This window comes from Centruroides vittatus, unplaced genomic scaffold (assembly GCF_030686945.1).
Source record: "Centruroides vittatus isolate TY-2023 unplaced genomic scaffold, ASM3068694v2 contig_1475, whole genome shotgun sequence".
Lineage (NCBI taxonomy): Eukaryota > Metazoa > Arthropoda > Arachnida > Scorpiones > Buthidae > Centruroides > Centruroides vittatus.
The window spans coordinates 1-11,920 of record NW_027120914.1 but is presented as its reverse complement, the minus strand read 5'-3'; the positions used below and the strand labels follow the sequence as shown (position 1 = coordinate 11,920).

General features: G+C 33.2%; 1 protein-coding gene across 1 annotated transcript; it reads left to right on the top strand.

The window, feature by feature from the left end:
• Positions 1–354: 354 nt before the first annotated feature.
• LOC136968401 (mRNA export factor GLE1-like) lies at positions 355–11,914 on the top strand. Its single transcript, XM_067262417.1, has 6 exons — positions 355–607; positions 5,432–5,887; positions 5,960–6,072; positions 9,375–9,587; positions 9,671–9,858; positions 11,456–11,914. The coding sequence occupies exons 1-6, from the start codon at positions 361–363 to the stop codon at positions 11,898–11,900; spliced, it is 1,662 nt and encodes a 553-aa protein (XP_067118518.1). The 5' UTR covers positions 355–360; the 3' UTR covers positions 11,901–11,914.
• The last annotated feature ends 6 nt before the right edge of the window (positions 11,915–11,920 follow it).

Here is an 11,920-nt window from a genome sequence, read left to right as displayed (position 1 = left end):
TATTAAAAATATCTAAGCCAAACACTTGCCATAATGTATCAGGCTATTTTTTCACTCCTGTTAATAATTAGATTTTATGGCAATCATTTGGCTTTGATTAATGACATCAGGTTTAGAGATGTTTGTATCTATCAAAAATATCTGGAATCTAGAATTTATAATTCATCAGTCTTGATAATTAGTGTGTCCCTGATTATAATAAATTTTTTGTTCATAAAAATGTATTAAAAGCACTTGATATACATTACTTGAATAATTTTTTATTAATATAAATATATATGAATGAATTAATGAAAATTTACTTATATTAATTATGAAATATTAATTTTTTGAATTATGATTTCTTGTAGGAAACTCAAAATGTTGGAGAATTTAAATATGATTTATCTCAAGTTAAAGTTTATTGCAAGTGAAATACTTGAAAAATATAATAAATTGAATTGCAAGAATCAACCAAACGATGCGATAAATTTAATATATCATTTGAAAGCTATAGTTACTCAAATGGACTCTTACTTGATTAGTGATGACCCAGACATGTATCTGGAAGCTGCTACGTGCCATTTAGAAGAATGTAGAAGAATGCTTAAATATTTTACTGATTTAGGTAAGATTATACTAATAAATGTTTCAAAATGATTCTACTTTATCGAGAGTGTTGAAATTGTATACAGTCGTTTCGGTTAGCCTGTTTGGTTACTAGAATATGCTGCATATTGGGACAAAACATTCGAGAACAGAATCAAATCCTATAACGTAAGCACCCCGCCATTTTGTAGCTCCTAAAAGCTTCAATGCCGTGCTATTAAGCAGAATCGACTGTATATCAATTTGACAAATATTACTGTAGGGAACCCGTTCTGAAACAGCGGATTCCACCCCGTCGGTTCGTCTCACAAAATCAAAAACCAGTCAGATAATCCACACAAAATAACTTTAATCTACACTCAGGGACCACCACTTCGTCCTTCCTCTCTCTCTTGTGTTTTGAACTCCTCTCATCGTCCCTCTTCTTGCCTGTTTCTCCCTTCCTTTTTATGGTTTTTTGTCTATATTTATTATCCCCTTTTACAACCCTTTATTACCGCGTGTAGGTGGATTGCACCCTTTCCGACCAAACCGCAAGTGAGGGAGGACGAGAAGGTCCGATATCACTACACCCTTGTTGCAAGATAAGTGTTAGGGTGTTAACCCAAACACGAATCTGAACTAAACTTCCGAAAAATGAGGTTACAACAAAACTTATTTTCTAGATAATACAAAAGGTTGATGTAGACGATACACAGCATATCACAACTTTCCTTTTTACACAAATTATGTTCATAGTTCTTGTCACTACACGTTGAAACAAACGTCACTTTTAATGTCCCCAACACGTTGTGGAACTGGAAGTATCGTAAATTATTCCACAGTCACCTTTACATTGAAGATCATAATTCTTTTTTTTGCAATCAACAGCAGAAGATGAATATTTACTTGACCCTGCGATGCGATTTGTGCTTCTTCGATTACGGCCGAACGGACGATAATCACGAGATCAGAGGCCGCTGGAGCCATACTCCCTACCTTGACCCCTTAAATATTTCCCTTGATGGTTGGTCTTTTGTTCACCTTGCCTGCTCCGATTGTCATCGTACTCAGAACGTCTACTACCTTTTTGGTGATTCCAGACACTTTTACTTCCGTGCATGCCGTCGCGCCAGCGGTCCCATGGAACATCTTTTGGAGCATGGGGTTCTCGCCAGTTACGGTCACGTTCACTATCTCTTCTGTGTGACATGTAGCTATCAGGGCGAACCTTTAGATTTCTTCTCTTAAAATTAGCGAAATCTGCTTTTCGTTTGTGACTGCCTTTTCGATTATCTACCTGTTTAAAATCGTCATGGTCACTGTAATTACGACTACTAGGATCATTTCGGCTCGGATATTTTCCATTATAACTATCGGTCCTCTCACACAATGTTTTATTGTAAAGATCTATGTATCGATCGCTCGTATCTGAGTACCGGTTTCGGTCCCAATCAGTTGGTTCACGACTATCTGTTCCACTAACACGATTACGAAGATGAGGAGGTCTATACACTCCAGCTTGTCCTTCCAACATTTTGAGAATACCTGGCGGCATGAGAGGTGGGCCCTTCAGTTTTTCGGTCAGTGCCACCGTGACTACTACGGGGGACAATAAAGTTTGGTTGCGACGGTCTTTAATAGCTATAGGGACCTTTACTGTCCGTGCCTTAATCTCTTCTCCAAACGCTGAGCTCAAAACTATAGTTCCCCAGTCTCTGTCATTCGAGCTGGTAACATCTTCGGGTCGCAAGACTGGAACTTGGGTGCCCGAATCTACAATAGCTTCGGTATCTTGTTCACCTATGTTGACCGTAATGTATTGTAAAGATTGAGTACTAGGGACTGACTTCAAATGGCTGCTCATTTTTTCCTCAAGGCGTTCTGACCTTACACTCGCCACCATCGCGACGTCGTTCCGTCTCCAATCTGTTGAGGGTTGAGTGCGACTGTCGTTCAGGGGCGTATCCCTTATCTTCTGTGGGCAGGACCTAGAAATGTGTTCTGTTGATTTACAGATATAGCACTCTCTACGTCTTATGTCCTGGCGATAGTCAGGTCCGTTTTTCCGCCTCTCGTCTCTCAGTGGCGGGGGAACATATTTCTGACTAGCACCCTGGCGTTCTGAAAGGCGCCGCAATCTTTGCGAGTCGTCGTATGTCTCGGTTAGTGATCTCACTTTGCTTTCAAAATACAGATCACACTCTCTCGCCATGTCAATAGGGTTAAACCAGCCATCCCCCTGACGAACGCTTACGTGAGCCGCCGTGTCGGCGTCCAATGTCTGGAATAATCTGTCCGAAACAATCAGTTGCTTTAAGGCTTCCAGGTTCTTCACTTTCCTCAATTCACAATAATATCCCCATGCGGCGGCTAGCCTAGACATAAATTGCATGTGGGTCTCGTCGGGCCTACGTCTAGCACTTCGGAAATTTTCTAGACAGCATTGGGCTGACGGCTCATACTCTTGTAACACTAATTTTTTAACACTCAAATAATCCCTTAATTTGTCTCCGGTTATATAGATCAAGATTTTTGCGGCCTTTTCCCCCAGAATATTCATTAATATCTTCGCTTTCATCTCTTCCGGCACATTCTTTGATTCGAATGCTCGCTCTAAGGATAAGAAAAATAGGTTCCAATTCTCAGACCTAGTTGGGACTGGTAGCGTTAGGGTTTTCACGCTTTTAATCAATTTCTCTATACTTATTACGGGCTCGTTACCCGGGTGGCTGTCCGCAAAGCTAGGATCACCATTACTTGTTCTGCTTTGAATATTAGCATTAATTCGCGCTAACTCCAACTGATGCTGGCGTTCGCGTTCTCTTTCCGCTTCTGTCCGTTCCCTTTCCGCTTCTTGCTCTTCCTTCTGTTTCCTTTCAGCCACAGTCGAGGTTAAAATTTCCAATACAAAATTCGGGTTGCTAGCGAAATCGTCACTTTTTATGATAAGCTCCCTTAACTCCGATACCTTCAAATTATCGCCTATTGTGCCACAAAACTCTTCCGCCACAATCCGTAGATCTTCTTTTCTGACTCCCTTTACACTTAGCATCCCGCCGTGAATTTCGTTTCCAAAAGTACAAAATTTTCCTACCTCTTCTTATTCTGGATCGTAATCCCTTTCCACGGATCGAATCTTGTCGATCTGGCTCCACTATCCTGTCGGCTGCGCCAATGTAGGGAACCTGTTCTGAAACAGCAGATTCCACCCCGTCGGTTCGTCTCACAAAATCAAAAACCAGTCAGATAATCCACACAAAATAACTTTAATCTACACTCAGGGACCACCACTTCGTCCTTCCTCTCTCTCTTGTGTCCCGAACTCCTCTCATCGTCCCTCTTCCCGCCTTTCTCTCCCTTCCTTTTTATGGTTCTTTGTCTATATTTATTATCCCCTTTTACAACCCTTTATTACCGCGTGTAGGTGGATTGCACCCTTTCCGACCAAACCGCAAGTGAGGGAGGACGAGAAGGTCCGATATCACTACAATTACATCCTATGTTTCTGGCTCCATATTATTATTTCAGGTATAAAATGCTTACTTTCAGGTAGCCAATTGTTTAAATTTTTCTTGAAGGAATGTTTTTGTCCTGTTTTAGGAAAATTTCAGCTTCTTAACGTACACAAGTCATTGTTCCAGTTCAGTTCAAACAGTGACTTGTGTAGTTTTTTGGTGAAAAATTTAAACAATTTACTACGTGAAAGTAAGCATTTTATACCTGAAATATATAAATTTATTTTTTATTTTAACATATTTGTCTGATTTAATCTCAAAAATATTAAGGAACAGAAATAAATTGGATGGTGATTGATTAAATTCCTTCATCTTTTATATATAGTACAGATCTGGAGATAGTTAATGTTCTAAATTTCAAATAGAGAATCACACCTAAATGCAAAATTTCCAGCAAAGAAACACTCAAATTCAATATTCGAACGTTTTTGGCTACTACTTTATCGGCCCTCTTCAGGAAATGTAAAACGAAAAAATTGTTCTATATATAGAATGTAACTGCATTCTAATTTTTTGTTTTACGTTTCCCGAAGAGGACTGATAAAGTAGGGCTGAAAACATTCAAATATTAAATTTGAATGTTTCTTTGCTGGAAATTTTGCATTTAGGTGTGATTCTCTACATGTACAGTTCCAGTTTTCTGGTAAAGTTGTTGTTTATTGTTTTAAATTTTAAGTGCATAGGTTTTTGTTAAATTACTATAATTTAAATAAATCTCTTGTGAAATCTCTAGTTACTTGTTATTTCTTTTCAATATTCTGAGAAGCTTCTGTATATAATGATATTGTCCATTCTTCCTGATTTGAAATGTTTGAACTATTTGTAGCACTTGGTTCTGCTCACAGAGTCCACCCTATATACTTGATTAAGAACTTGAAATGTCTCTGAAAAGTTTTTAGTGAGTTGAAGCAAAATTTCACAGAAACACATATTTTGAGATCTTTCATTTTCACTTTGTCAGAAATCCAATGGACACTATGTGCATGCACTCACTCAAAACATCATACCTTGATTGTTAATATAGAAGGCATGATGGAACAAGCAGCATCACTGGTTGCATTTCACTCCATGCAAGGTTTTGCTTTATTTAGAAAGTTTGAGCTTATTTTATAACTTTATTAAATTTTATAAATTAGTTTATATTGTATTATGTTGAAATGCTTTTGTTTGATTGATATTTTTGAAATATAAGAGAATATAATTAAATTTTCAATTCCAAATTAAACCAAATATCTTAAGTATATTTTTTGAAGAAATATTTATAGATAAATATAGAAATGCTCTAAATTTAATTTTAAATAGTTAAAGTACTTAGATTAAAATATATATATTTTTTTTTTTTTTAGGAAATTCAAATGAAAATGATATGAATAATAATTCTTCTGTGATTGAATGTTCTGAGGTAGATAATGTAGTTTCTCAGTCTTCCGAAACAGATATTACAATTACTCAGAATGCTGCAATGGATGTTGTTCCTCAGATTTCAATGGATCATGCGAATTGTAATGCAGTAGTTAGTCAATCTCCTCCTTTAGAATTTGTTTCTTTTCCCCAAAGTAATAAATTATCGTCATTGACATCATCAGATCAAACAACAAAAAACTCTAGAATTTTTGAAGTTAAGCCTGAAATCTCAATATCTGAGTCTGCAGTTGCTATTTCTAAAGTTCCAGAAAACACAGGTACAAATGTTTTTCAAGAAGCTACTGTTTCTGAAATATCTTCAAAATCACAAATTCCAGTACCTGAAAATATGCAGTTGGATGAAAATAAAAAAGCTGATTCAAATGAATTTTCTAAAGGTAAAGATAAAAAATATTAAATTAAGAAATTTTATTATTTTAATCATTTATCATAAATTGTTATTTTTTTAGATAAAACACAGTACCAACATGTTGATAAAGATGCTTTAATAGAATATACAGCACTACTTCAGTTTGCAGAAACTTGGAAAAATTTATATCAAACATTTGTAAATGACCCAAAGGTTAGTGAAATTTAATAATTATATACTGTATATAAGATGTTTCAGGATAATTTAATCAGTTTAATTAGATTTTTTTGTATATTTTAGATTTAGATTATATAATAATAAAGCAGCTGATTATTTTTAGCATTTTTACAGTAACTTTTACAATATTACATTTTCTAATATTTAATCAGCTGTTTTCAATCTGATTAGATAATCTGTCATCATTCATTGACAGAAAAATAGAAATAATTGCAGCAGAACATAATATGACTCAAAACATAATACATTACTATTGCTTGATCTTCACATATAAACTATTGATTATATACTTGGGATGTTATCTTATAAATTAATAATTAATTTTCATTGTTATGAATTTCTGCTTGTATTAAATAATGCTAATATAACATTGTATATTAAGGTGTGTTTCAAATTTATACAGACACGAAAAAATTAAAGTGAAACACAAATTTGTTGCATTAAGTGAGAAATGTTTTATTAAAAATAATATGGATTTACATGTTTCTACACTGCAAAAGAAGAATTTTAATCAAACATTAACATTTTGTCACTGAAAATAATGTTTATGAAACTCTTATACAAAAAAACTGTTACATATTTATCCGGACAGGCACTCATTTTATGACTTAAACAGAATATTGTTTAGTTTCAAGCATTGAAATATGCAAATTAGCTTACATATCTAATTGTAATACAAATTCTTTATGTTGTTCAACGTTCTAAAATGGGTAGAACAAAGAATTTATCTGATTATGAAAAAGGGAAGATTGATGCCTATAAATCACAAGGCAAGTCAATAAGAGAAATTGCAGCATATATAAATCGTCCAAAATCAACTGTTGGTGATTATTTATCAAAAAGACGTGGCAAGGATGTATCAAAATTCAAGACAGGTCCAAAACCCAAGCTTACTCCTCGAGATTGTAGACAAATCATCAAGGTTTGCTCCACAAAACAAACATCAGTAAGAAAAATAAAAAAAGAATTAGACTTGCCTTGTAGCAGCACAACAGTGTGGAGAGTTTTAAATACATCTCCAATGTTAAAATTCAGAAAAAAAGCCGTAATGCCACCACTTTCATTAAAGCACAAAAGTGACAGACTTGATTGGGCACAAAAACACATGACATGGTCCGAAGAATGGATTGAAGTTTTGTTCAGTGATGAAAAAAAATTCAACTTAGATGGTCCAGACGGTTGGAAGTATTATTGGCACGATTTAAGAACTGAAAAACAAATTTTTTCAAAACGCCAAATGGGTGGGGGATCAATAATGGTGTGGGGTGCGTTTGGATTCAACGGAACCACAGATTTAGCATTTATAACTCAAAGAATGAATTCAAAGAAGTATCAAGGCATGCTTGAAGATCATTTATTGGAAGCTGCACCAAATATTTGTGGACCAAATTGGATCTTTCAACAAGACAATGCCCCTGTGCATGCCTTTAAATCAACAAAAATGTGGTTTAAACGTAAAAATATTAATCTGATGACATGGCATGCTAGAAGCCCTGACCTGAATCCGATGGAAAATCTTTGGGGGATGATGGTTCGTACAGTTTATGCCAATGGAAAGCAGTTTTCCACAATTTATGATTTGAAGGCAGCAATTTCAGATGCTTGGGATAAACTTAAGATTGAATTCCTTCAGAATCTAATTGAAACAATGCCTAATTGAGTATTTAATGTAATTAAGTTAAATGGTGGTTACATTGGCCATTAAATTGTAAGAAAACTTTGCAATTTGAAACCTGTCCGGATAAATATGTAACAGTTTTTTTGTATAAGAGTTTCATAAACATTATTTTCAGTGACAAAATGTTAATGTTTGATTAAAATTCTTTTTTTGCAGTGTAGAAACATGTAAATCCATATTATTTTTAATAAAACATTTGTCACTTAATGCAGAAAATTTGTGTTTCACTTTAATTTTTTTCGTGTCCGTATAAATTTGAAACACACCTTAATATCACCATACATATTTGCTTTGGTGATGAATATGAAAACTCATTCCAAGTTTGAATCAATATCCAGGAAATAATTTTCAAGATCTTTGGCCATTTTTTAAGTCCTTTATTTAATCTATTTGAAACGAAGCTGTTAAAAATTAAAATTGTTATGGTGTTTCGCTCATTTTATCATGAATTCTATATTTGTTTGTTATAACTGAGTTTGACTGTATTTAAATAAAATCTCAAGTAAAGAAGTTATTACAAACATACATACCGTATATCTCGGCGGATAAGACGAGATATAAATTTTCATCAAACAGATGGAACAGATATAAGCTAAAACTATAAAACTTTGATGTTTTATAGTTTTAGCTTATATCTGTTCCATAAGACGACCCCAAACTATCAACGGCCTATGAATTTAGTTTAGATCAGCGATCATCATCTGAATAATAATACTGTACAGTGTATACGGAATTATGTCATATCTGTAATTTTTCAAATGAACAAATTTATTTTCTTGCATCTGGCAGCACTGCCTTGCGATTGTTGCAAGCATTCGGGTAATGGCCTTGACTATTCACAAAAACATTGTATGGGCTATTCTATTTTGTGCACATACCCTACTCTCTACTAGTAAATAATTACGGTTTGTCCAGTTTTTTATAATGGTTTTAATTTATATAAATTTCAATCTAATTTTTTGTATCTGTCTTATATGACAACCCTGGATTTTGAGGGCCTTTTTTTATGATTCAACTATTGTCTTATCCACCAAGATATACAGTAATTGATTTTTCACTCTGTAGAAGTGAAAAAAATTTTTTTTTTTGCCTCATTAAGGTAATTTCACAACTGTTGAGGGTTTCAAATTTTATCAGGTCAAATGAAATTTTGTCACTTTTTTTCTACCATATTAAACTGAATTTGTACAGTACAATTTCAGTTTAATATGGTAAAAAAAGTGACAAAATTTTATTTGACCTGATAAAATTTAAAACTCTCAACAGTTGATAAATTACCTTAATGAGGCAAAAAAAAGTTTAGAAAGGATAGAAATTAAATATTAAATTGTTTTTCTCTCAAGAGATTGTTGAGGTACATGTCTTGATTTTTGTTATTTTTGATGTTTGCAACTTTTGGATCATTGTTAAATATTGGTTTTGAAGTTTCTTCGTGGAAAAATGATACAAGAAATATTTTAAATATTAGTATTGTTTAAAACTTTCAAATAATTTCTAGAAACTAAACACATTAAAAATTTAATAGATATTGATGAATAACTTTTATAATATATTATTATTAAAAATTTTTTTTAATTAATTTTATTTCAAAAAATTTCAGTGGAAGAAAGCAAAGGGTGATTTGCAAAAGGCTGTAAATACACCAATAAATAGTACATCTGATGTATCTGCTAAACATTTGCATGATAAAATGAAGCGTTTGGAAACATTTTTGTCTGGACATAACATTGTGGTTACTGGCAAGACAGTTTGTATAAATGTCTGTTCTGAAGGAAAATATTTTTGTTTGGATTTCATTGCAAAAAAAATAGTTGTAAGTGTTCTTAAAATATTTATATGTAATTTTTGTATAATAATATTTGAATTAATAAATTTACATTCTTTACATTATTCTAGGGTCAGGGTGAAAGTCAAATATCCTCAAGACCAGAAGCAGCATTTCCACTTGCAGCATTAACAGTATTTTTATGTCAAAAGTATCCTGATCTACTAAAATTATTTCTTGCCCACCTTTATAAGAGTTGTCCTTATTTAGTTCCGTATTATATACCCTATCAAGGACAGAATGAAGACGACTACTTAAAGTAAGTTGAAAGTTATAGTTCAATTTCTGTACTTAATAACATGTGTTTTAGTTCTTTTCTTCTGTTTTAAGATGATTCTATTTATAATCTAACAAATCAATGCAAAAAATTAATAAGTTTACTATATTACATAAAATATAATAGCATCTTACAGATGTAGTGCTTTTTTTGAACTTCAAAAATATATAGATATTTGAAATATAAGAATGTAATCATCTATTCTTAACTGAACCTTATCTAGCAAAACTGAAAGAATCAGGTTCCATTCTACTTGAACACTAAAATGTTTTAAAATAATAATTATCAAATTTTAAAAATCTTTCTTTAAACTTAGAACTTAAAATTCAGACAATTGGGTCACTTTGGAAAATTTTAAAAAATCACGAACCGCATTTTGCCAGTTTTAATTTTTTTTTGCCATTTCGAATTTGAGTTGGTGCATGTGCGACATTCTTTTGAGAAAGTTTAAGGTTAAACTTTTTCTCTCAAGGGAAACTTGTGCATTTTTTGCATGTTATACACGAGACTCCATTTCCCTCTTCTGTATAAATGGCATTGTGAGTGCAAATTTTGATTTCAAAAGTTCTCTTTTGCCTGTTTTTCCCTCTTCTCACATCTGCATGAATGCAGCCTAAGTCTACTAAAAAGTGAAAAAATGTCACCTTAAAAAGTTCTTCAAATTATGTCAGTCAATAAAAAATCCCCAATCTGGAAATGCTGGGTGGCATTGCATGAAAACTGCATTTGGTTCTTTACATTACTTCCTGCTTTCCTATCCAAACTTGCCATGTGATGTCATGATGTTGCTAGGTGTATGATGCATGCAATTTTTATTACTCAGGAGCCTAACATTCTTCTGTTTTTCTTGAAGTATGCTTTGTGATTCAATTTCACATAGAATGTTCAAATAAGCAGACTAGGATTCTTATCACCCACTTCAATAAAAATATCGTCAAGCTGAAATTTTGGCACTGCAGCACGATCCCTGGACAATGTTCAGTTTAAATGGATTGTTGTAAATTTTAACTTTTTTTATATTTTAATTACAGTAGAGAACCGAAAATCGGAATCAATCGGGGACTGGGGTTGTTCAGATTAGTGATTTATTCTGATTATGGATTATGTACGAATAAATACATTAACCTGTCCGATGTTAAAATTTTTCTCCATTGCGTGTCGCTTCGTGTTGAATTTTCGTCGATTTTAAACCTAACGAAAATTTTTATAATAATAATCAAGGCTATCGTATCGTTAAAAATTATTTCTGCATTTTTTACAAACAAAATAAATATATTGAGGAATATAAAAACATGAAAATTATACTTTAGAAGTAAATCTAGTATCAAAAACGTTCGATTCAGCACGACACAGTTTGACTGAAAATCGTTCCGATTACCGGCGATTCCAGTTACCGGGGTTTTGATTAACAAGTCTCTACTGTATTTTCACACACACAGAAAAGCCATATTTAACAATACATCTAAATATATTTTTAAATTCACAATACTGTTAACAAGTTATTTTTACAAACTTTGACTTTGAAAAGAATCAAAGAACTGAAATTTCTATAATTACAATTTAATTTAATTTTTTCTAGGCAACTGGGATACGTTTACTATGAAGGTGTTGTTGAAACGCAAGCTATGTTTTTGAAGAGAATGAGTGGAATAGTTCGCCTTTATGCTGCTGTCATTGTAACTCCTCCCATTTTGAACAATCCACATCCACATGGAATGAAACATGCATGGATTTGGTTGGCTAGACTCTTAAATTTGCAACCACGATCGGATATCACTGCTACAATTCTAGTGGATTTTCTCGAAGTTGCCGGCTACGCAATGCAAAAAACTTACGGAAAGCAGTTTCAAAAACTCATGGAAGCATTAGCTATTGAATTCCTTCCAAAAGTAAAAAAGGCTACATTACCTGGATCTGGTGGACCTCTTCAAAGATTAGAATACTTTCTAGAAGAATACTTTAAGGAAGGTACAATTCCTAAACCATCGGGTATCCTTGATTCTACTTTTTGGAAGATATCATAAGACTTTTGTTAATGAGAATT